The 26710-nt window shown below is 35.9% G+C and overlaps 2 protein-coding genes across 3 annotated transcripts in view; one reads left to right on the top strand and one right to left on the bottom strand.

Moving 5' to 3' along the window:
- LOC134851319 (interferon alpha-inducible protein 27-like protein 2B) overlaps positions 1-358 on the top strand; it is a 46562-nt gene extending 46204 nt beyond the window's left edge. For both annotated transcript variants that reach the window (XM_063867349.1, XM_063867348.1), the window contains exon 4: positions 123-358. In XM_063867349.1, coding sequence (XP_063723419.1) covers positions 123-291 — 169 coding nt within the window. In that variant the 3' untranslated portion in view covers positions 292-358. The remainder of the gene's footprint in view (positions 1-122) is intronic.
- LOC134851988 (anion exchange protein 3-like) overlaps positions 1-25759 on the bottom strand; it is an 81126-nt gene extending 55367 nt beyond the window's left edge. Inside the window, exons 1-10 of the mRNA XM_063868264.1 lie at positions 25600-25759; positions 25131-25285; positions 21361-21561; positions 17606-17762; positions 16962-17209; positions 16281-16373; positions 15881-16011; positions 14971-15119; positions 14427-14531; positions 13543-13712 (exon numbers count right to left, since the gene is read on the bottom strand). Of these exons, the coding sequence (XP_063724334.1) occupies positions 13543-13712; positions 14427-14531; positions 14971-15119; positions 15881-16011; positions 16281-16373; positions 16962-17209; positions 17606-17762; positions 21361-21561; positions 25131-25285; positions 25600-25759 (1569 nt within the window). The remainder of the gene's footprint in view (positions 1-13542; positions 13713-14426; positions 14532-14970; positions 15120-15880; positions 16012-16280; positions 16374-16961; positions 17210-17605; positions 17763-21360; positions 21562-25130; positions 25286-25599) is intronic.
- Positions 25760-26710: the final 951 nt, after the last annotated feature.

Genomic DNA, 26710 nt, shown 5'->3' with positions numbered 1-26710 from the left:
CACTATAAGAGCTGGAAAATCTAAACTGTTAGTTTGTATAAAAGACCTTTTTGTATAATATCGTCTCGTGATAGTCTCGTACAATTATTTAACTAAATATTTCAATCTGGTTTGTGTTTTAGGGAGAATAAAACGGTCGAATCCGAAAAAGAAGACTGCGAACATGAGGAAAATCTCAGGGATAAGACAGAATCAGATGCCAAAGCAGAAGACGAAATAAAAACAAAAAAATGTGAGGAAAAGTTTGAGGACAATCTTGACAGCCACAAAAATTGCAGTTACTTAGAATAAACAATAAATACGATGTAGAGTTTTTATATGATACGAGCTCAGTTCAATTTTGCCAGCTTGTTTTGAATTAAAAAAACAGACCAATTGCGTATAAAGAAATTTTATTCAATAACGCTGCTGTTATTGAAACATACTCTGGTAGCCAAATAAAGCTCCTCGGATAGCCGAAAACTTTGCTTAGACTAACAAAATACTATAACAAAGGCACAAGTAGAACTCAAGAAGTAGACATTAGATGAGAAGAAGAGTGCTCGTATCAGGGCTAAGCCCTCAATATTCTACCGTTGAACGTCGATGAAAAACATTGTTTGAAACAAATTGACAAAACAACCCAAAAAAAGAGACAAAAATGTGGCTCTTCACCGCATGTGAACTTTTTAGAAACAAAATTTTTCTAAACCTTGTCTGATTTTTTTGAAAATTGACATGCAGACTAATTAGGTCATAAGAAACATACTTGTCGCCATACATAACTTTGTAATACTTCTCATAACGCCAAAACTAGCTCTAGCCCGTGCGGAAAAGAAAAAATAGAAAGCTAATTTACTATATGATTTTCTGCTCTGAGACTCCTCTGAGCGGTTCTGTAGGTCCTATTGTGCTCTCATAGGCAGTGAAAAGTGTTGAGTCAAATTGTTAACTACCCACAAAAGAATTGCCTGAAAGCAATTTAAATTAAATTTATTATTATAATGGTGCAACTTATTAGTCGTAATTAAGACCCAAAATCTGTTAAGCAATTTGTGGCTTCTATTGGCTGACCAAAAACTATACTAACAAGACTGCTCGTATCAGATCGGAATGCTGAAAGTTGCTTCTGCACTATAATGTCTATGAATTAGTTTTTAATCTAATAAATTTGAAGACAATAATAAAAAAAGAATTTCAGGTTTTGTTTGAGATTTTTTGAAAATCAAACCCCCACATGCCATCATATAAAATCTTAAGTGATATTTTTGCTTTTAGTAAAATGTAATAAAAGTTAGAAAAATGAGCCTGTCTCAAATCAATTTGGAAAAAATTCTGAGCCGGATCAGTATAAGGCTAACGCTCGATAGATCGTCCCAAATAAGCCGAATTGGCTATTTAAAAACCCTCAAAATTTCAGGGAAAAAATTATAGGTGAACAATTTTGTAAGTTTGAGCTCAAGAAATTAACATTTCTTAGTTGCTAAAAAAAATTCCGCTAAATTTGTCAAGTTAAAGTTTGTCTGGATAAAAAACCGTCATTTTTTGGAAAATCGGAAAAACTACTACCAAAATTACTGAGCAGGTTTAATAAGCAAAATTTTTATTCAACCCAGCAAATTTTGAGAAAAACATGATCTACAAAATATTGTCAAACAAATTATTAACATTGCCAACAAACAGTTGAAAAAAAAGAAAATGAACTCCACAAAACATATTAAAAATAGCGATTTGTTATTCAAAATAACTTCAGTTTTTGAAAAAAAATAAAGCAATGCATGGCCTTAATTCTCTCTGAATTTGAAAAAATAGGATTGGATTTTTTTAGGATGAAGTTAGCCCAAATTCCGACAAATGGATCAATAGGCAACTGGATCAATAGGCAATTACGTCATAAGAAACATATTTGTCGTCATACTTAACATTGTAATACTTCTCATAACAGCAAAAGTAGCTCTTGCCCGTGGGGGAAAAATAAATAAACGTTTTCCATCTGACAACCTTCCTTACCCCACATGCTTTTTCTATAGTATGTGTTTTTCAACTTTTGTAACAACTGGATAATAGGAACAAAATATCATGAGTAAAAACTTACAGAGGAGGAAAAAGAGCCCTAACTTTGAGCATTACTAGCTGCCCGGCAGAAAAGTGACGCAAAATTTAAAAATCAAAATTTGTCTGGAGAATAAAAACCCCATCGAGCGCAAATACTTAAACCGGAACAACAAGTAGAAAAGCATCTCCGCGGGGCACAACTGATTGAAATTATTAGTTAGAAACTGGCAATTTTAAATTCAGTTTATTCAGTTTGAGTTGAAATTGTTAGAAAAGGGCCGCAAACAAGTTCAACAAGAATAGGCTAGCAAAAATGCTAAACATAATCCTAGATTGACATCCTAATTTTCTTGAAAACATATAGAATTTTCTCCCACAAAGTAAATTTATTCAATCATAACTTTTTAGACAGCTACATCCTGAAGAACGAAGACCTCTCAAGAATTATTTTCTATTAATTAGGTAAGATCCGTATGTTTTTTTGTTCTTTTTTTCATATAAATTTTCTTTTTCTCATTTTTTGGCGAAAACCAATATAAGTTGAAATTTAAGTGGTCACATGATCTAATTTGAAATAATAAGAATTTATTTCTGACCCAGTGTCAAATATTTACCAATTGTTTCCCGCTCTGAGACACCTGTGCGAACCTCTAGGCCCAATTATGCTCTCATAGTGTTGTGTAAAATTATTAACTAAACACAAGGGAATTGCTCTATTATTATAATTATTATGGTGCAACTTATTGATCGTAATTCAGACCCAAAATCTGTTAAGCAATTTGTGGCTTCTATTGCCTAAACAAAAACTATACTAACGAGACTGCTCGTATCAGAACGGAACGCTGAAAGTTGCTTCTGCACTATAAGGTCAAGGGGAATTAGTTTTTATTCAAATAATTTTGAAGATATTCAGGAAAAAATGAATTTCAGTTTTTGTTTGAGATTTTTTGAAAATCATACCCCCACACGCCATCATTTAAAATCTTAAGTGATAGATTTTGCTGATAGTTAATAGTAAAAAAAATAGAAAAATTAACCGTCTTAAATCAATTTGGAAAATTTTTTTGAGCCGGATCATTATGTCGCTAACGCTCTATAGAGCGAAATATATCGTGCGTTAATCGTCCCAAATAAGCCAAATTGGCTATTTAAAAACCCTCAAAAATTCAGAAAAAAACCACAGGTGAATAATTTTGTAAAATTCAGCTAAATAACTCAACACTTCTTAGTTGCTAAAAAAAATTCCGCCAAAATTATCATGTTTAAAATTGTCTGGAAAAAACACCAAATTCAGGTTAATTTTAATTTTTCGGAAAGTCGAAAAAAAATGCCACAAAAATTACCGAGCAAGTTTTTAAGTGACTTTTTAAAAAAACCCAGCAAGTTTTGAGAAAATTATGATCTACAAAAAATGTCAAACAAGTTATTAACATTGCCAACAGACAGTTGGAAAAAAGAAAATGCACGCAACAAAACATATTAAAGTTAGTGACTTGTTATTCAAAAGAACTTCTACGTTTGAAACTGAATGGCCTTTTAGAACAATTCATGGCCTTAAGCTTTCTGAATTTAAAAAATAATTTGGGTTTGGAACTTTTTTGGATGAAATTAACCCAAATTGAGACAACTGGATCAATAGGCAAGTTTTCATTGTCCGCTTGGAAAATTGAAATAAAATTCAAATCTGAAACTAGAAGTCGATCATTTTCCTTTGATGAATTTGATTCGTATTTCAAATAAAAAGAGAGAATCAGTAATTTCAGTTTACGATTTTTAATCATCAATTGAATTTTCAACGGTTAAATTCAGATGAAAATATTGAATGGAATTATCAATCTGGTTCACGCATAATTGAAAAAAATTGTAGCCTCATGACTTTAAAATTGAAATAACTAAATATTTACACATTTTCAACAAAATTAGTTTTGATTGCAAACCGAATTCCATGTGATCTTTTTTTTTTGATCGAATAGTCTAATCAGCATTTCTTCTGGCCTTTTTCATAACTCGAATAAAAACAGGAAACAAAATCAGCTTAATTCAAGAGAATCAGTAAGCGGCAAATTTTAGTAAATTATTTTGCATGGAATTATCATCAACATTAAACGTACCAAGTCAAAAACAATGAGGTTGTTCATGCGCTGATTTGGTGATTTTTGTGGTTTTTTTTCACAATGAATTAAAATTGAGTTCACGCAGCTGAAATAACAGAAACTCAAATGCAAAAAATTGAACCGAATGAAATATTAGCTTTTTATGTTCCATAAGGTTCGCCTGAACTGAGATTCTCAAATGAAACGACTTAGGCAAGAAACGAACCCACGCCGAACTCCTCGGAACGCACTATGTATACGCTGGGCCATATAGCTGGTATTGCCAAGCAACTGTAGTGAATTTTTACTATACAAGCTTTCATACTTTCAACTTGATGTAGGAGGAGCGAGAACCGGAACGAGCTTAACGAGCGGCCGGCTGTAGTTGGCCGTGTTGTCTTTGGGCAGTGTTGTCTTTGCCGTAGTTTAGCGACATTATGGCTGCTAGTGGGTAGTTGCCCCTAGGGCTAGTCGATTCGACTAACCACACTTAATCTCCCATTATCAAAGAATCTCCAGGAGGAGCATGCCACTAACTCTCCTATTGAGTGTCGGGACAGTCTCACTTAACCACGGCTGCCACATTGCGTTTGCGTAAGACTGCGCACGGGCGTAGCGTTTAATGTGAGAATAGTTTCCGCTTGACCTCAGAGAGGGAAACGTTAGTCGGTGCTGACCTAAACAAAAAATTCGGCGTCAGAGCCTCAAGACTATCAGGGTCGTCATAAACAGGGGTGAGCGGACGGGCGTCAAGTGAACCTTCAACTAGGCACATAATTGTGTTCAAAATCTTGTCAGTCAATTTTCTTGACCCTAAGATTGCATAAAACACGCGCTTACAACTGCGAACCCTTCGCTCCCATGCTTCACCTTGATGTGGTTTGCTAGGTGGATTATGCTTCCACTTAATGCCTTTGTGTACGAGCGTTCCAGTCTTTGATGCACAGAAGAAGCTTTTTTTCGGCTCCTATAAAGTTCGTTCCATTGCTCGATCAAATTATCAAGGGTCATCCTCGCCTAGAGATCAAGCGCTTGATAGCCATCACACATGAAATTGTGGCCATGGATAGAATCAACTCAAAGTGAATTTCGCTAGTCGTTGAGCAAGTAAATAGAAATTCATAGCATTTCTCGGAAGATCGACGAATGGTTACAGAAAATGGTTCAAAATTGTCGACCCCGCTTTTCGAGAACAGTGACTGGCGGTTACATAGACGCTCCACAGGAAGGTGAGACATCATTGGAGTAACGATTTTTGCTTTTCGCTTTTTACAGCTCATGCACTGTGTTTCAATAGCTCTTAGTGCAGATCTCAAGCGTAGTAGAACAAATTGTAGATGAATGACGGAACGGAGGTAGCTGATGCACTGTTGTTTGCGCTTAATATGAAAAAAAAGCGATGGCGGATATCCAAAGTTAATGGATGACGAGTTTCGAACGCGGTTGCGGAGAGACTTTGGATACGGCTAGCAAATCTAATCAAACAGTTCGGTCCGACAAAAGGCGCATACGATGATATACGGCTCCAGGTTTTCACATGTTTTCCAGTTGGTGATTGCATACACTCAGCTGGCAAAAACTCCGAATGCAAAAATTGAAACACTTTGGAAGGACAAGCTCTGCTGGATCAATTATGGCCTTATCTGGCGTTCTGAAACGTCTCTGTTAGGTGAGAGTCTCAACACGTATGCGAGCACCCGCATTGTCTTGGAGAACAAGCTATACTCCTCCCAATGGAAGGTAAAGTCAGTCGAAACTGCAGTGCACGGAAAGTTCGAAGAGATCTCTAAACTCTCAATTGGAATCAGACAGGACCATCCAGGCGAATTTACTCATGCAAATTTACTCAAGCAAATTGGGAATGTTGCTAATAAATTTTGTAACATTAAACCCACCCAATTTAAGCAGTTCAACTAAACTGCGACTTAACTTTAAAGCAGTTTGTCAATTTTTCACACACCCAAGGTAGTTATCGATGTAAACATTGTTTAGCACGGCGTAAGCGGCTTCAGGATAATATTGTTGGTTGTCCACCTGTATATTGAAATACACTCACATCTGATGTAGGGTCCTCCAGTCAAAAAAAACGCAAGGAACGGTGATCGCTTTCTAGTAACTCAACCTGCATAAAAAGGTCTTTAATATCTGCAAAAACTGCGTATTTGTGCTCTCAGAAGCGCATTAGATAAATTGACAGGTTCTGCAGCAGATCGGGGCCAACGAGAAGGGAGTTATTGAGTGATTTGCCGTGAAACTTGGAAGCACCGTTAGAAACTCGCCGAACTTTGCCGGGTTTGTTCAGTTTTAAAACTGGGTGGTGCAGAATGTACCATTCTCGGTCCGATCGGTTTTTTTGAGCCGTGATGGCTAACCGGGACTACATAACCTTTCTCTTAATCACTTCAATTATCTGATGCGTATTGAGTTTTCAGGTTTGAGTTTTTCTCCAGAGCCTTTTGAAGAGACTTGAACTGGACTAGCGAAGCATTAAAGTTATCGAAAAGAGGAAAGATGTCTTCAACCCAGAGCATTTCGACAATATAACGGCTGCGGTCTTTAAGCGTAGCAAAATCAAGAATTTTTTGAGCACTTTTATCAGGTGCGGAACGGGGATCAGTTTGTTCAAATGTGCCATATGATTCTAGCTCGTACCATTTCCTCACTTGGTAGGCAAGTGCTACGTCTTCAAATTTGCACTTGAAAATGGTGACCCGAACACCAAATGGTGAGGGAAGCGGGCCACTGAGAATGCAGCCAGTAAGCATACGGATAGCAACAGAAGTATTTTGATTTCCTCCTTGGAAGTATTCGAGAGGTTTGATTGCATGAAAGACATCCTGGCCCAGTATCATCCAATCTGGTTGTAGATAATAGATTTAATTGCTGTAGATATGGAAACCTATCTTGTGAACGTCAATGTTTATGGAACCAACGCTCAAACTGTTTTTGACAAACGGCGTAACCCTAAACGAGTACTCATGGTGGTCAAATTTCGCAATTATTTTCACCTCCGCTTGTTGCCTGGAAACAGATTTCGTCGAATTGAACCCGTTTACCAGAATATCCAGATTTTGCCTTAGTTAAATTTAAACACTGTGCAAGGCCCGCCGAGACTCATGAGTAGGTACAGCAGGAGTGGCACATTACAAGAGCAATGGTTCCGTGTCTGTGCTTGAACCTATTTCCAATCGATGCGCAGGAAGAAGGCACGTTGAGTTTCTTGTAAGACGGCGACCCGGCTACGTTCGACGACGAAGTTTGCAGTTTAGTCCAACTCGACGTGGCGGCTTTGTTTGAACTTCTTTGGCTTGTGTTACTGCTAATGTTTACCTCTTTGTTTGCAAAATTTTGTCAGCACCACGCAACAAGACATTATGGGTGCTTTCACAACCAAGCTTATTCCATTTGCAGGCTTTAGGGCATTTCCTAAACATGTGGTCAGGTTGCAAGCAAGCAAAACACAACCAATTTTGAGCGGCGAACTGAGCCCGTTGGGTTGGGGTCTTTTCCTTAAAAATAGAACAACTCCAGAATGGATGTTTACTCTTACACTGGAGGCACGGAGTATAAAATAGTTTTTCAACAATCGAAGCAGCGGCAAAACTTTTTGTGGTTGGTTTATGGAAACCAGTTTATGAAGTCTCTTCAGGTCTTGACTTATTCTGACTGACACGCTTGTCGCGGAGCCAGTCAATTTAGCTTGATATTAGATGGAGTTTGCATACGTTTTACTGAAATTTTTATACAACTTATTGTGTGCAACTTGGACCCAAAATTTCATTCCAAAACAGGGTCAGTTTTAGCTTCTTATAGATTCTTTGGAGTAAAGTTTGCGGTTGGAAGATTTTTAAACAAATTTTGCATCATTATAAATTAAAAACTCCAACCAACTCGAAATTTTTTTGTCTAAGGTCGATATAAATTTAATAAAACGCGTTTAAAGTTGTCATGAATATGGTTGTTTCTAGTTAATTAAAATCAGAATTGCACAATGACATCGAAGAATTGCACAATGACATCAATGAACTTATAAACCTAGCCATCAAACTGTTTCAAAATTCAAGTAGACCAAAACAGCAGTAACAGTTGAAAGTGATTGAATAAGATTCGTAAATGCGTGTGCTTGATATAACATATCAGAAAGGTGTTATTGAGTCTCTGTGCAGTAAGCTGTCAATACATCAAACGTTGTCAATGAACTCAAAAAGGTGTTAAAACGTGCGAAAAAAAGTGCTAAAGGAGCGAACTGAAGCCTCAACAGGTGTGAAGTGTGAAAGGTGATAAAAGAAGTGTGAAAGGTGTGAACTCTTTTGAAAATCAAGCCCGGGCCCGGTTCCAATTCTTTGTGGAACTGAACTCTTATATTTTTGCTACAACTGGACTCTTTTCGCAAAATGTATGTTTATGGCATTCTTCTCTAAAAGAATATAGCTAACTCGCTCGCTACTTCAAGATGTTTTTACTCAATTATGTTTACTCAGATAGCAAGCGTTTTTCAGAAAAAAACTGCACGCTTATTTGCTCTACGTTTCTTTAGGCTAATTTTATTTCAAAAATTGAGTGCTTTTTGTAACGATACTGCTCATGCATATCTGCACACGAGTTTATTGCTACGCTCCCTCTCGATTTAGAGTGATTGCATGTCTAAATAAAATGATCATCACTGACTTTTTGTTCATGCGATTCTAGTGCTCTTTTACTGTGTTTATTTTACGGGGTGGAGATTCTCTAGTAGATACTTCAGCAGATCCGTTTTTTTCTAAATAAATAAGTAAGCAAAAAGTAGAACAGCGCAATTTTTTGGACAGTTGCAGAATGGCTAGTTGCACGAACGTTTTTGCAAAAACGATTGACCCAAGTTTAATAATTTGTTACAGCGGAACAGAATATTGTAGGCACAATTTATTGTTAATAACATTAACAATAACACATAACAGACAAATTTTAAATTTTTGACATAAATCCGACCTTTAGCAGCCAATTTTTGCAGCCAATTGTTTTTCAATGTTCGTTTGAACTGTCCAAACAGTTGTGCAAAACGCCGAAAAAAGTCAAGCTCGAAGCTTTCAAGGACTACAGTGCTGATTTGAATTATCCGGACAAAATGAACAAAACTTTATCCGGACAAAACATTTTTCTCAACTTGGGTTAAGCTTAGACAAAAGGTGAAACCAAAGTTGCTTAGAGTGTCATTCGAATTAATATGCTGCAATTTTTTCTCCGAAATTCTCAACCAAAATTTTACCCAAAAAATGGGTCCTTTTGGTTTTTTTCAATTAATCAAAAATTACGCGGAAACTACTTTGTTAATTGATGAGAAATATATATCACAAAAGCCTTTCACACAGCTCAACTAAGTTCTAGAAGAGTTAAATCTCCAAAAACATGTATAAGAGAAAATATTTTAGCTTGATAGTCAAAAAATGTGATTTTTACTTTATAAAACCCAAAATCTTTGCTTAAAAACAAATTTTAAACAATTTACTTAGATTTTTGGAGATTTAATTTTTCTGGAACTTTGCTGGGCTGTGTAACAGGCTTCTTGTGATATATATATTTCTCATCAATTACCAAAGTAGCTTCAGCGTAATTTTTTATTAATTGAAAAACGCCAAAATGACCCATTTTTGGGGTTAAATTTTGGTTGAGAATTTCGAACTTTTTTAATTCTGATGAAATTCTAAGCAACTTTTATTCTCTTCAATTTTTGTCTAATCTTAACCCAATTTGAGAAAAACGTGGTTGAAAATTCAAGTTTCGTTCGTTTCGTCCGGATAATTTTATATCAGCACTGTATTTCGAAATAGTTTTAGCATGAAGGTCACAATTATTTCAAAACCTTAAAATTTTTGTCCGATGGAACTGTTAAAACTTATAGACAACGTAAAGTTTCTTACACATGTGATTGAATTCGAGCCTTGAGCTTGTCGCTAAAGAGAGTTGCAAAACAAATTCGAACGGACAAAACCAATTAACAACAGCGAATTACCTTTTTCAGACAGTTTTCGCCGGCAAAAACTAATTTTTTAGGCAGAAAGTATGTCTCAAATTACCTAACTTGCAGGCAAAAGTCATGCTTATAAATGGCAGTTTGCTCTCTTTAATTATTTTTGTCTGTTCAAATTTTTAGCAATCTTTTGTATTCAAAATGACTTCAAAGTTGTTTTCTATAATCAGTAGCAAAAACTTCGGACAGACAAAATTAATTAAAACGAGCAATGGAACTATTTTGGAACTTGCGTGCAAAACCTAATTTATCAGACCAAAGTTGTGTCTCTGAACAAATAAAAATGCATGCTAAAGTCTATCAAAATGGAACGATTGCTCTTTTTATGTAATTCTGTATGTCCGAACTTTTTGCAACTCTCTATAGTTTTGAGATTACCGATGGTCAAGAAAAACCGAAACTTCCAAATTTTCTAAGTGACGGCAAACTTTGAAACATCTCTCGCTTTTTTTTCGAAGGAACAAGAAACGCCATGAAAAGCAACATCGATTAAGTGTAAATCTGAAGAAATTCACTCTATTTTGAATTCAATGTCAAAAGTAAGCAATTTAGTATGGATCTGAATTTAGTAAGGCAGCTATTGGTCTGGTGAGTCAAATAAAAATGCATTTTTTGAACCATTTTGCTTTCAGGTTGTACAAGGATTTTGTTTGTGAAATTTAGTGCATGTTGTTTATAAGGACACTGCAACAACGCCAGATAAACTAAAATCAAAACTAATCACTTTGTTAACACAGTCTTTGGATATCATTAACTGATTTAAAACCACCGGAGTTTCATGAATAATAATCGAATTTATTAAATTCTCATTTTTACTCCTAATAAAATTCAAAAATTTTCAATTATAATCGATCAAAATGGATTATAAACCTAATTTCTGTCAATAAAAAAAAAACATTTTAATCGATTATACACCCCCTATACCACCGCTTACACCTCCTCGTTAACATCCCCCACTCCCGCTTACCCCCCACCCCTTTACTTTAACTTTTACGGGGGGACGTGGGGTTAGGGGTAGGTGTATAAAAGTAGGGGGTGGTGTAAAGTTGTGTGTGAGCGGGGGTGGGGGGGGGGGGGTATCAAAAGTGGATCTGAGGACTGGGGGGCAAATGTGGATGTGGGGGAGGGGGCAAATGTAGATGTGGGGGAGGGGCAAATGTTGATGTGGGGGGAGGTAAATATGGAAGCGAGGGGAGGATGGTAAATGGGTAAATACGGTGGGAGGCTAAATATCAGGGGGGGCTTTTGGTTTGGGGCTGAGGGTTGGGGGAATAACTTGGGGCTGTAAATATGGGGGGGTTGGTTGGGGTCAAAGTGGGGGTGATAACATAGCGGTAAATGCGCCTTATATATCAAATTGAGTAGGTTTAGATTGCGAGTAGGCCTTGAGTAACGCAAAAATGTTGCATTTTTTGCAAATGACTTTGCAAAACATAGATGAAGATAATAATCCATAATGATAATTTATAATGAAATTTAAATGGATTATAACTCATTAAAATATACTTTAAAGAATTGTGTTTTTACGAAAATCAAACAATCGATTTTGTGGTCTAAATTTGAACAATAATGGATTACAACAATGACACTATTTTTGACAATAATTTTCTATAATAATCGATTATGATCCATAAACTCAGGTGCGGGAAGTGCTTTATTTGGTTAAAACCAGACATGGCTAACAAACGTTTTACTAACAAAATTTTTTCGAGAAGGAAAGGAAGATAAATGGCGGGGATGAAAAAGCGTGTGTTTGAGTAAGTGTCTAGGTTGTTGTATATGTTCATTGCCATTTTGAGGTGCTGACTTTATACTCCTACAATTTATTTTTTTTCCATTTCTATAGCAGTCTGAATAGTTCTTGGGAAATGTTGTTGAAAAATGCGGAAGATGAATATCAAAATATGACTGATTTTGATATGCTTTTTTTTCGATGAGGTAGCAATCGAGCAAAAAGTTCAAAGCTTTGAGCTAGCGTTTTCATATGCGCTATGTTTTATCGATCAACTTTGGATTCCACAACAGCAAAAGGATAGCCAACAGAAAGCCGGAAAAGAGTCAATGAACGCAAGAAAACAAAAAAAAACACGTACTTGTTCTTTGAAAAAATCTCAAATTTTGAATTTCAAAGAAAAAATAGATGGTCTTAAAGCTCTCCGATTTTCTAAAAAAAATACATGATTGAAACTTTTTGAACAAAGCCAACTGGCAGTAAGAAAAGAGTTATGAACACAAGGAAAGAGAAAAAAAGCCGAATACTTTACAAATACTTTATGATGGGTGCTTTTTTGATAAAACTGACCCAATTTGAGAAAACTGGATCAATAGGTTAAACTTATTATTTCGCTGGGAACTCTGATAATTAAATTACTTTCGAAACAAGAAGACTATCACGTTTTCGGTAACCTTTAAACTTTCGCTTTTCAATAGTGGAGTTTGCCAAACGGCGAAAAACAAAAACTCAGCGTCAACAAGTTTTAAGATGTTTTCCTGAAAAACAAAACAAAAAAACACCAAAAACAATATAAGAGTACTCACTACGTTCATTACGACTTAAAAAATCTAGGCAATAATTAAAGCATTAAAGAATAATAAAAATCATAATAAGAATAATAATAATAATAATAATAATAATAATAATAATAATAATCATAATAATTATAATTATTATGATTATTATTATTATTCTTTGATGCTTTAATTATTGCCTCGATTTTTTAAGTCAAAAATTTGCAAAATAAAGTTTGTCAGCAGCATTTTTAAATTAATTGTGTCACAGTATGAATGATTTCGGTAAAATTTTCTTTCTGTTTTAGCTTTTACAAAGCCTTGCGTAATTCATCCGGCGCATGCGAAACTAAAGGACAAAGCTTATGAGCTCCACATCCAGAGTTCTCAGAAAACTTTTTGTAAGAAAACTGGATCAATAAGTAAATTTTTGATTCCGCCGGGAAATCTGATAATTAAATTTCATTTTCGAATCAGGAAGTTGATTACGTTTTGTGTGACCTTCACACTTTCGCTGTTCGATAGTGGAGTTTGCCTTCCTTTTAACAAAGAAAATGAGCTGAAAATAATACAAAAGAGTCTGAACTGTGTTCATCGAATCTTAAATATAGCCAACAAACAGTTGCAAAAGTGTCAATGAGCGCAAGGAAAAAGGAAAAAAGTTACTGATACTTTTTTTGAAAAAAAATTGAACTTAAGAAAAAATGTGGCCTCAAAAGTTGATTTTCAAGAATAATTAATGATTGACCTTTTTTGATAAAATAACTCAATTTGAGAAAGATGTAATAGTCGATATTTTTTGTATTTCACTGGGAAATCTTCCAAAGTAGATCATATGCGCAACCCCCTTATGGCCGCGACTTAAGTCACAGAGCTCGGCCCAGATGTGAGTGTACTCACCACTCGAATGTACTTTGTGTCCGGATGGTACTCTCTCATCTGCGGAATGAGTTTGAGTCTCTTCACCATGTCCAGGTTCAACAGTGTGATCAACCCCATGTACAGCAGGATTCCATACAGGGCCACTATGGGGATGTAGCGCAGAAATAGTTCCGCAAACGCCGTCACACCTAAAAAAGAGTCTTTAAACTTATAATACATTTAATTGATCTTTGAAAAGTAAAAACGTTCATAAATATTCATCCAAACCAATGTGTGTTAGAGTTTTCTATAAATGCCAACATAAATAAGTCAAAGGTTAATAGTAAATTTTAAGCTTATGTCAAATTATCGTCATTTTCAAAAATTTCAAACAGTCTAACCCACCAGCAGATTTAGGGGGGGAGGGGGGCGAAGGGCGGTTGCTTCTTCCTCAGGGATTCGAACCTTCCTACCCAAAGGGTCCCACTTTGTACTATTTTGAGATATCTTTTTTTGGCTGACGAACCCAAAAAATTTGGCGCCAAAATATACTCGTTTTGACATTTTGAAGGGAACGCGCGCCAAAAAAACGCAATTGTTTTTGGTCAAAATTTTCCCAAAAAATCCGGAGAGCTCATCAAATCAATTTGGTCGACCTAAAAAAAGTTCGATAATTTTTTGTGAAAACCCCCCGCCTCGAGAAAACCCTATATCTACCCCTGGCTTAACCTGCAATTAAATTAGCAGCTACGCCCGCGATAGCAAGTTTTTTTATACCATGTGATTTATTTATTCATTGTATTTAAATTAGCCGACTCGTGGTCGAATTAAAGGGAGTGAAAAGATGTGGGCTAAAGAATAGAAGAAGCCAGATAAAATTGCGTGTTGAGTATCTGTAGATAATAAGTGGGATGTGTGAGTACCAGTGAGTATGCTGAGCACCAATGCAGTTACCCTCTGTTCCTGCACCCTCACAATCCGAGGGGTCTCCCCAGGGGCATTCACTTTAGAGTAGATCGTCAGGGCCCCTACAGAGCAGAAAAATAAAAATTGGCTCTTTTTTCGCTTCATATTTGTAACTCTGATCTTCACGAGCCTTTGTGCCATTTATTTGATTCAATATAAGCTCAATGTGCTTAAGATGGTAAAGGGAAAAGAAGAACTAAGCTGTATCAAAGAGCATTTTAATTTACAATAAGATTTACAGATTCTTAGAATTTTAGCTTAATGTATTCTGAAGGGAACGGTGGTAAAATAGCTTCGTTTCTGCCTTTCAGTCCAAAAATTGTTGATGAGAGGCCCACCATGATCAGCGCTCGTTGGCTTCACGGATGAGGCAACATTTTTGAGCCCAGTAAAATCAACAGAAACGGCCATAGTAGTTTTCAACCAAGGGTACAACTGTGGTTCCCCGTCAAGAGCTGAACAGCTCGTATGTTGCTATTTTTGCTGACTTAAATGACTAACTGATGTGGTAGAAGCTTCTTAGTGGGTCTGCACATACGAATGGTGTGACCAGGAACCCACTTGAGAGTGCGAAGCATCCCAGGAGGAGGATGTTCACGTGGAATGCAGTCACCCGCGTCAGTCGATTGCGTCTCTGGGTCGCTATTAATCTAGACATTTACCTTTCATTACGTTTTACATTTTGTTTTCACATTATTGAAGAGCTCATGAGAATAGAAGACAAGCAAAGTCGATTATCATATTAGTTTTATTTTTGATAAGAATCTTTTGGATAAAGTGAATGACAAGTTACGGCAGTGGAACCTGATCTAAGCTACATTTTATGATTGGATAAATTAGATATTTTACCACTGTAAAGTATTTAATATTAACCAATCATGATCCATCTAACTAACAACCCACTTATTTGTAAGTGCTGAGATTACTTGTAATTTCAGCACCAGAGAGATTTGAATTTAACTTAGAAATTAGTTGCCTCTCCAAGAGAACTTCAGCAGCCGCAATAAACCAGTATACCCTAGATCTATTGAGCCTAGCAGAGACTAGTTAAACAACCTGAGACTAGATAGTATAAGAGTAAGATTAGGATCGGTATTAGACTAAGAAGTTGCACGAATCTATCCGGCCGAAAATAAGATAGCGTGACGAGCAGACGGTGTACCCTATCCGAAATTACTCTATGAGTTAAGACCATCGGTTATAACTCAGCAGTGCGTTGCAGATTCGGGGTATTTTTTTTTACAATTATGAGCTTTATTAGCGGCTCTCTGCCATTCTATTTCCTGACTTTTGTAACGAAAAAATAAAGTTTCACATAAAAATAAAGTTTCACTATGGGAGCTTTGCACAATTTGGTGGCATGGAGCTACTTAATGGGAAAGAGCATTACTAACCGACTATATGATCTTACCCTGACAGCTGTGTCTCTGTGAATATGAGTATGGTGAGGAAGATTCCCAGCAGGAACCCGTAGATGGGCGCATAGCCGAAAGAGGCGAAAGTGATCTGTCTGAAGGTGGGCGGAAACGCCATGTGCATCCTCTGCAAACATTATTAACATATCAACCTTCTATATGGTATACATTTTCAAAGAATCAGCATCCGCCACGCCATTTTGACAACTAACAGACACCTGCTCCACATTAACTCTACCGGGCTTTTCTTCGCTTGAATCAGTGTTTGGAGGTACTCGCGATTGTTTGAAATGTCTCAAATTGCAATCGTATTATTTGAAACTGCCCGAAACTTAGATGAATATCACATGATTGTACAAGGTCTTATTTTTTTAAACAGTTGATATTTTGTGTAACCTCAACCGGTACGAAGGGGGCAAAAACAATTGATAGGAGGGTGCCACAGAGAAGTGCAACCGGCAGACTGAACTCGGCTAACACCAGACGCGCCTAAACACAGAGCAAGAGGGGTTACATCTATCAATAGCAGGAGAGGGGGTATGGAGACCATATTCTCAACACCTCAAGTTTGGCCCTCGAGTTTTCTCATTATTCTTAATCCGTCAAACCCTAAAGTCAGCTCTCAAGTTTTGATTTGGTACTATTTTAGTTACTGAATTCGCTTTTTTGCCAAAAAATGTTTTAAACATTTTTGTTAAGCTGTTTTTACCGCAAACAGACACTAATTTTAGAGAGGGCCCAAACTTGCGAATTTGTTTGAAAACGCGTTTAAAAATTGAAACGAAAAGTCTTGAAAAAAAATATCATTAATCGAGTATTTCAGCATTTCTCAAAAAACTCAAAGTTGTCGGTAACTTTTTTCCGTGGAAAACATTTTGCGCTTGCGATATAAAAAATGGGATTTCAAATTTTATCCACTTTTAAGATGTCTTTGCAGTTTAATGGTTTTGCTTTTTTTTCTGCTTGAGCTTCCAAAATGACCTTATCAATGGTAGTATGACTAGCAATTTATATCGTAGAGGATATTCTTATAAGCTTGTTTTTTAAAACTATTTCAGCTTATTGTTTATACTCTACCCTGAGGGGTAAAAGGGATCCCTTTCTGAACTTCTCGAGCACGATGGCCACAATGATTACAGTGATGAGGATGAGGAGGGCGAGGAGAGCCTCGTCGGGACGGAAGAAGTCCATGGCACAGCTGAGGTAGGAGGAGTCCTTCTGCCGGGGACACATGCCCATGTTCACACCACTGTCCATACCAGTCCTACCGCTCTCACTTGTTCTGCCGCTCTCACTTTTTACCAGTCCAGAGGGGTCATGATCTCCTGGCAGAAATTGATACAATAGTGATTTGAAATGTTATTTTTGTATAGATGATATTTTAGTTTATTGTGGACTATTACAATTTTCGAAAAAAAAACAAACATTGCACATTTAGATTTTGTAACAAATTTCGATTTGCAGACGTTATGTAGACAATGCATGCGCTCAGTGAAATTCTTGACTTAAACTGGGCAAATTAGTAGCAACTTATCAGGCTGGAAAACTTTCAAAATTTAAAATCGCCTGACAACAGAAGTTTCCCTTATCCTCCAAGAGCCTTAATTTAGGTCCTATGGATATAGAGAGGGTCCTAAGGCGCCAAATAGAACCAAATATCTACTAAGCTTGTCTTTGTTTCTCTCGCATAAAAGGTGTTAATTCCTAACACCAAAACTCACGTATGAGTCTGAGAAAAGTCTCATTATAGTGAGTCGTCTGTTCTTCCTTCTCTCGTCTCAGTCTGCTGTTGTTGTTTGGGACACAGTTGGAGGTCATGAATGCGAATGACTGGGTCACACAACAGTCCCTCATCGGGCACAGTCGCTCAGCAAACACCTACAAACATAGCCAACTGACAGTTGGAAAGGAGCCAATGAACGCAAGGAAACAGAAAAGAAAATTGACTTGCTTTTTGCAAATTCTTCAACTTTTGAATTTCAAAGAAAAAAAGATATGCAATTAAATTTCTTTAAGATGGGAACTTTTTTTGATAAAATTGACCCGCATTACGAGGCCAAACTGTGCTTTTTGGGAAATATAAGCGTATTCCGCAACAAGGACGCTCCCTTCTTATTCGCTTATTACTCGCTTATTCTTCTTCTGTTCCTTCATTTTCTTTGATCGTTCTGACAAAAATTTAAGATGTTTAAAGACTTTTCTCTGGAAACCAGGAACAGACAGACACAAAATTGTGCGCCTATCCAGAACACAGTTTGGCCCCATAATACAATTTGAAAAAAAAATGATCAAAAGGTAAATTTTTTTGAGCTGGGAAGTCGGAAAAAAAATCCACTGTCGGAAATAGAATCGGATCGCCCTTTTGTCACCTCTATTTTTTCGCTGTTTGATAATGGTGTTGTCTTCCCCTTTAGCAATGTAAATCAACTGCGCTTGAAAAGAAACCAAAATTTAAATCACGAAAAATGAAATTTGAGCTTGAACACAATTTTTTTTATAAGTTAAGATTTTTCCTGAAAATTTTTTCAATTGTCACGACCTAAATAAGAGTCTTTACTATGTTCATCGATTTTTAATCAAATCTCAAACCGCTATAAATCTAATTCTGAGCGCGAACAAATTTGATTATTTTTTTCTAGTGAAAATGTAAAAAACGAAAAAAATATTACGAATTATATAAAAGTCATGATTCGCCATGATCCTTGATTCTTGAAAAACTGAAACGTTAGTTTAATTTTTTAATCCGATGGGAAATCTAAAACTTAAAATTCATTTTTGAAACTATATGTTTAGACTATATTCACCATGATCCTTGAGTCTTGAAAAACTAAATCGTTAGTTTAATTTTTTAATCCTTTGGGAAATCTAAAACTTAAAATTCTTTTTTGAAACTATGCTAGCAGACAAAATTGAAACGATTACAAACGATCTGGCGAATATATTCTAAACATAGTCAACAGGCAGTTGGAAAAGAGTCAATGAAAAGAATCCGATTGGAAATCTAAAACTTAAAATTCATTTTCGAAACTATATTAGCAGACAAAATTAAATGCAAATTCAGATTTTTACCTTCTAAACATAGTCAACAGGCAATTGGAAAAGAGTCAATTAAACAAAAAAAAACAAATTTTCGAAGTTGAATCTCAATTTTCGAAGTTGGAAGATGAAAATAGATGTGTTTGTAGCATTTTTAATTTCTAGTACAATAAATAATTGGCATTTTTTATGATAAAATTAAACCAATTTGAGAAATTATTTTTTGTTTTTCTGGGAAATCCGAAAAATGAATTCCATTTTTGAAACTAGAAGTCGATCACAATTTGTGAGAATTAATTAGTTTTGCTGTTTGATAGTGGCGTTTGCCCTCCTTTTAACAAAGGAAATGAACTGAAATTGGGAAGAAATCAAAAATCAAATCGCGAAGAAGTAAATTTAAGCCTGAACAAATTCTTGTCTTATCCTGAAAAAAAAAGAAAAAAAAATCATCGAGGCCTATGTAAAAGTCTGAACTACGTTCATCGACTCTGAATATGCCCAATTTTACGGAAATTTATGAAAAACTTTTACCAAGTATTTCAAGGAAGTTTTATACCGACCGATTACAAACGATCTGAACTAACCTCTCGGAAAGTCTCTATTTGAAGCATTTACTTGTTTATTCCGGAACTGAAATGGCCAGTCTTAACTTTTTCAAATGAAATTTTCGAATGGTGTGAAATGTTTAGAAGCAACAGCATCAAAAAAAGTTGTCACTCTCAAAAATGCAGTTTTCTCGTTTAAAATGTTTTGCTTCACATGGTTAAATTTTTGGAATCCGCTTATTCGAAAAAAACGTTGCCTCCATCGAAAAATTGTTACAATTGGTGAAAATTGGTGTTCTCAGAATCGGAAAAACCGGTAAGTGCTGAAAACCACAAAACAAAGAAATAATTTTAAAGAAGTAAGTGCAGATCATTTGCAGTCGGTTGATATGCAACTTTTGATAACATTCTAAGTAAAAATTGTCTAAACTTGAGATAAAACAAAAATAAAAAATTTTCATGTAGAAAATTTAGAAAAATCATCATGACTTATCAGTATCTACTAGTTACTTTGCTCTTTTCCACTGCCCCGCGCCTCTTAGTTTCAGTTTTGAAAAATTTCTTCAACGTTGTCATAATGTAATGAATTTTGGCATGGTGACCCAACTGATAATTGCGGACAAACTTGTTCTTCAATTTTTCATTGTACCTTTACGAAATTAGCCATATAGCATTTTGAAAGCTGATGGGGACTGGAAAAGAGCCCGTTCATTGAATTTGATCCCGTAAAAAGTGTTCCCAAAAGAAAAAACATAGCCAACAAGCAGTTGGAAAATAGTCAATGAAAGAAAGTAAACAGAAGCAAAATAAAAAAATCTTCACTTTCGAACTTCAAAGACGAAACATAAAGTGTCTTGAATCTCTTCGAATTTCAAGAACATGTTATGATTGACACTCTTTCGATAAAACGAAGCAATTTTGACAAAACTAGATTGGAGGGGCTGATTATAAGGTAAAATTTTCATTTGGCTGGAAAATCTGGTAATTAAATTCCAAAATTCCATTTTTGAAATAAGAACTTGATCACGTTTTTGCCACCATAATGCTTTTCCTGTCCGATATTGGAGTTTGCCTTCTTTTTAACAAAGGAAATTAACTGAACTTGAAAAAAATCAAAAGTCAAACCGCGATAAAGTTAATTTGAGCTTGAACAAATCTTAAGTCTTTTCTTGTCATCGCGACGGATATAAGAGTCTGAACTATGTTAATTGACTCTTAAGCATATCTAAAAAGTCAAAAAATTGATGGAATTGGCGCCAAAGATGTGCACCTAAAGTCTTAAAATATTTCGCATGATACGAAAATAAACGTTTATTAGCTGAATTAAGTGAACACCATACAAAAAAAGTTAATGTAAATAACATTGAGAAGCTGTGGGCTTGCTAGTAACTCAAATTAGTTTTCTGATCAGTTTTCTCCTAAATACCAAGTGACCAGCGGCATGCGCAGGAATTTTTGGAGGGGCTGTTTTAAAAAATAGGGAAAAGGTCGATCTTTTCTAGGTCGATCAAATTGATCTTCCGAAGCATCCCTAAAGTATTTTAAGTATTCTATTTTGCTAAGTTATACGTCGCAGACAAATTTGAAAAAAGCAAGCTAAAACTGACGTTGTTTGGTTTTTTTGGAAGATTTTTTGGAAAAAAATGTGTTGCTCTTCAAATTTAGTGTTCATCGGTGCTAAAAGCGCTTAGGGAAAATTTGATTTGTTCGACCGAAAGTGGATGTCGTAAAATAGTACTTGGGACAACCCTTTGGAAAATTTTGGCGACAAGAATTGAACATCCGCCTATTGTTTGTCTTATAAAATATGCTCATGTTTCACTGTTAGATCCTAGCTGCATCTGAGGCCTCCCTAACCCATACACACGCCTCATTCTAATTCAAACTCAACTCACATGCACTAGCCACTTGACCGCCTCATATATGAAAATGGCGCCGATGAGACTGGCGAATATCTCCTCTGAGAATCTGGTGAAGAGACGGATGAGGAAGGAGAGGTCGAGCATGGCGAGGAGGAAGCAGAAGGCAAATGTCCACACCCCAATCCACATTCGCAGCTGCAAGTACTTGGCCTCGTCATCCGGCCACGCCGACTCCTAATCATACAAGCTACTCCTAACGCCTGAACCTGCTGACCCCCCTCTCCAAAAAACCAATGAAATGTTTAGTTCCCCCGGGTGCTATTAAAAGTACAAAGTTACAGAAGTGTAAAAATTAAGACATTTCTACAACATCAGCAATTATTAATTATGAAAAAAAATTTTTACAAACGCAAACCCAGCTAGAAACTTTAAAAACTTCTGCATCCGTCAAACTTAAGTTTGAAGGGATGGTTTTTCAGAAAATGTTTTTCAAAAAGTATTTTTAAAACGCCGACTCCTTATTACTCGTTTGTAAAAGTAAAAGTTTTCGACGTAAAAAAAGCTCAACCAGATACCAAAACTTTAAAACGTCAACTTTCAGCTGAACGGACATAACATTTCCTACAGAGAGTTTCGAAAAGCGTATAAGAGCAAAAAAACCGAAAATAAAATGTATCACCTTAAAACTTTTTAAAATTTGGAAAAAATGATTTGATTATCCCACTAAAAAAACTAGATCAATAAGTATTTTTTAATCCGCTGGGAAATCTAAAAACTAGCAACCACTTTTAAAACTAGAAGACGGTGTTTTGCGCATTTTTTCCCTTCGTAATTGGACAGTGCAAAGTGCTTACCTTTTAGCAAAAATTTTTCAATTGAACTCGAAAAGGGCATACAGTGCTGATTTAAATTAACCGGACAAAACGAGCTAAACCTGAAAATTAAAACGCGTTTTTCTCAAATTGGGTTGAGTTTATGTTAACATTTATGAAGACAAAACTTGCTTAAAAATTTAGCAGAGTTAATAATGGTGTAATTTGTTTTGCGAAATTCGGGCCCAAAATTTTACTCCAAAAGTGGGTCATTTTGGCTTTTCTTAGTTAATCAGAAATTACGCCAAAAAATCCAGTCGATCACCGATATATTTATATCAATGTGAGCCCCTTACCTAGTCCAACAAACTTTAAGAAAGGTATATTCTCCAAAACATTGTATAAGTCATTTCATTTTTGTTTGATAGATAAAAAAAGGTCGTTTTTACTATATAAAATGCCAACTTTTTCTTTAAAAACAGTTTTTAAACGGTTTGCAAAGTTTTTTTTGGAGAAAATTTCCTGATTAAAGTTAGTTGGGCTACGTAATAGGCTCACATTGATATAAATATGTCTGTGATCGACTGGGTATTTTTGGCGTAATTTTCGATTAACTAAGAAAAACCAAAATGACCCATTTTTGGGGTAAAATTTTGGACCCGAGTTTTGCAAATTAAATTGCACCATACTAATTATGCTAAAAGTTAAGCAAGTTTTGTCTTCATCAGTTTTCACCTAAACTCAACTAATTTGAGCAAAATGCGTTTTAAATTTCAAGTTTAACGCGTTTTGTCCGGTTAATTTAAATCAGCTTTGTATAGATAGACATTAGTCGTTAGTGCATTAATAAATGCATAATTACGTATGAATGCACGTCTGCAGTTATCAGAATAATTTAGGACTTTTTCGCTCTTTGTAACAAATCAATTGTGGCAAATAAGCTTCTTTCAACCAATTTGGAACGAATTCTAAGACGGGTTAAATCTCCGCTTGCACGTTAATAGCGCGAAATATATCGCACGTTGTTAATTGTCCCAAATTGGCCAAAATGGTAATCTTTAAACCCCCATAACTTTACGAAAAATGATCACAGGTGAAGTATTTTTTCAAATTTGAGCTCAAGACCACAAAAGCTTAAAAAAAATTCCGTCAAAAAAGGCTAGTTAAAAAGTCGAAATTTGTCTGAAAAAAACCCACCCCGAGCACGAATATTCCGTTACTTTCGTATCGAAAGTCGGAACAATAAAAGTTAACCAAAAATTGTCATAAATACTTGAAAAAATCTCTGCTCAAAAATTTCTGCAAATTTCTGCATTTTTTCCACTTTCGCCAACCGTCTCTTACATACTTGTACGGCTTGTAAAAAAAAAATCCTTTAAAAGACATATGCAACAAGTGTAAGTGAAGACTTGTCAAACACGCGAACAGTATTTGACAAGGAAAAAAATCGAAAAAAATGCATGTGTCGGGTCAGAATAGTCGAAAAAAAAACATTTATGGAGAAATCAAAGTAGTCCTTGAGTGAAGCAATGCCTGACAGTATCGGAACAGTTAGAAATTGAAATATGGAAAAAAACTGCTTCGGAATCAAAAAAAGAGACAGAACGATTTTTTCTGCAAGTTCTGAACACTTTTCATGGCAATACGGAATAATCGGAGTTAGGAGGATGAAAACAAAGCTCACAAGAGGTGGTATTTTTTGTGCGCAAACATGTAATTGAAATTAACGAATTAGTTTGATATAAATGTTGCTACTAAGCAAAATCCTCATAATAAATTATGAATCAACTATTAGGCCAACAAACCAATATACAACTTTGCATATAGGGTATTAAGTTTTTAAATAGTTTAATTATACTTAGTGATTACTTTTATAGTTCGACCATAAATAATGTGGAGAAACTTTGTATTTGGGTGTGTTTTAATTTTTTCTTTTTGTTATCCACGCAAAATCAAGAATCACAAATAATCATCGGAAAGGGTCGTGTGATATACCATATTAAAGTTTTTCAGTCGTTTTTTGAGGTCATTTTGGGATTAAAAAAATCTAAAATTCAAAAAAATTCAAAAAAAATTTTGAATTAATAATCATTTTATTTGTTTTTTTTTGTTTTTCAAATCACTTTTCAGCGAAAACTGTTGTCAAACTTGCTTGTTTTAATATGATTAACGAAGATGATTAAATTTTAGTTTTTAGTTCAGATCCTTTTACCTCACCACTCAGAGAAAATGACACTAATTTGAAAAAAGCACTTTTTTTTGTGTGTTATTTAAGACTATGGTTGCAGCCTTCTATGCTATTTGCCTAGTAACCAGCTGTTCTTGTTGTTCCGACCATTGAAGGGGGTGAGGAGTTTTATATAGAGGTGTGTTATAGTTTTTTTTCTTTTTTTTTCACGCAAAATCAGGTACAACAAATTATCATCGGACTGGGTTGAAAGATATATCATATTAATGTCCTTTCAGTCGTGATTCGAACTAGTGTTTAAAATTTTTAAAAAAATTTGAGGTGTCGAGAAAAACTGGCTGGAAATTTTTGGTTTTTCGTCTATTTTCGAGCGAGTAATATTTGTTTTGAATCAAATTTACCAATTTAAGCTAAAAAAGTTAGCAATTTTACAAAAAGAGAATACCGTTTTGGATGCCTTATATAACGTTTCTCAGCCAAAAAAAAACTTTTGAAAATATTTGAATTTTGTGCAAAAAGTTGAAAAAAAAGTTAAGAACTTTTTTGAAAAAAAACTTTTTCATCTTTTGTTTTTTTTTGTTTTTTACCACAATTGTAGTCGTTTATGCCTAACTCACTAAAATTCTACGCGTTTGTATATCTCTATCATCACGCGACGAACAAAAAAGACACTAACTTGAAAAAAATTCTGAGAATGTTGTCGGAACATTTTGTGCTACTTACACAGCAACCGGCAATCCTTGCTTCATCTATATTTTGTGATTATTTTTATCCTAACCTAAAACGAGAAGAAATGAACTAACGGCGAACTCGTATAGGATCTTTTCGAAGAGGAGGAGGGGTCCAGTGACGCCCAGAATGAGCAGAGGCTGCCCCCCAAATAGAGCGAATATCACCCCACTCATCCCTGTCCCCACCAGAGTGATCTCCACTTTCAGACTGTTGTGGGTCAGGTCGCCTAATAGACAAATGGAAAACTGAAACTGATAACCAAATCAGGAATGGACCAAGACAAAAGCCTGGTAAGATGTGTCGTTGTTATCATTTACGTTCTGCCTTTTTTGTTCCGTGCTTATAAATGGAAACTTTATGCATCAATTTCTAGAGCAGCAAATTTTAAAAGAACCAGTTGCCTAGATATTCAACGCAATCCAGTTTTGCAGACTACAGGGCTTTGCAGCTATTCATTAAAAAAACTGTTTAAGACCAAATTAGAAAACCCCCACACCCACAAAATAAGCCTCAAAAAATTTTTCCATACATTATACTTACTGAGGTTAGCTCCGAAAGTGACCTCTGGGACTATGATCGAGAAGTAGAGGAAGCAGATGGCGGCCACACAGATCCACTTGCACCCGTCCCCCCAGTCACGCCCGTACTCCCCACTCCCAAACCTACACGAGAACAGGGCTGCTATACTCGACACTTCCATGCTTACCCCATATTTCCTACTAGCTGATTCCTAAAGCAACCTCGATGTTGTAATATGAAAGGTAACACCATCCATGGGAAGTGGGAAGACAGGAAAAGCTCCAAACACTCCGACAAGAAAAACGTGTTCTCAAAAAATCAGCATATTGGGGTTTTGGGGTTGAGGGTGTGGTGCAGAGGTCATACTATGACCCTATAACATGTTAATATGTTTAATTGTAGTATTACGTAATGCGGTATGATTGTTGAGTTCAAGGTCAACGTTACAGTTAGTTTACAAAATGCGTACAGCCAGTGGCTGGCATTAGGTGAGAAACACAATTGATCGTCTTACGTTTTACTCTTCAATTTTTTTCTGAAGTAGTACTCACGCACACTTCGACATGGCGCATTCAAATACGGATTCAGCCTATAGTGGCCTTGAAGTTTTCTGGCCTGAGCCGTCTCAGGAACCCCGGTCCCGTGGGAGGATTGGATCCAAAGATTCCAGTTAGTTGTCATTGCAAAGGAAGAAATTGACATAGAGGGTTTATTAGAAGATAATCCATTGCCAGACAACCCCTATCCGACACTTGAAGACCCACAAGGGACGGAGGACCAACAGGCGAAGACGGAACGAGAGACGAGAAATACCGCAGCAATAACGCTCTGGCGAGAAGAGGAGCCCCGGAGGGCAGAAAAAGAACGAGAAAATTTAAGGGATCGACCCGGGGTCAAAAATACCCATGCCGGAAGATTGTAGATGTTGCTTTCATTGAATTGTGGAAGTTATAAATGGATACTGTTCAAAAAGAACCGAATGTTACTATTCGGAGATTTACATTACTTGGACGGAAACAGAGGGACAACAAAAATATGGAACAATATTTTGGGGCATCAAGTGATCTCGGGGATCGCGAGGAATCGATAGTACGTAATATTTTCAGTTTTTGAAATGTAGATCGAAGAAGTG

The sequence above is a fragment of the Symsagittifera roscoffensis genome, chromosome 7 (assembly GCF_963678635.1).
Source record: "Symsagittifera roscoffensis chromosome 7, txSymRosc1.1, whole genome shotgun sequence".
Classification (NCBI taxonomy): domain Eukaryota; kingdom Metazoa; phylum Xenacoelomorpha; order Acoela; family Convolutidae; genus Symsagittifera; species Symsagittifera roscoffensis.
This window is presented reverse-complemented; position numbering and strand designations above follow the sequence as displayed.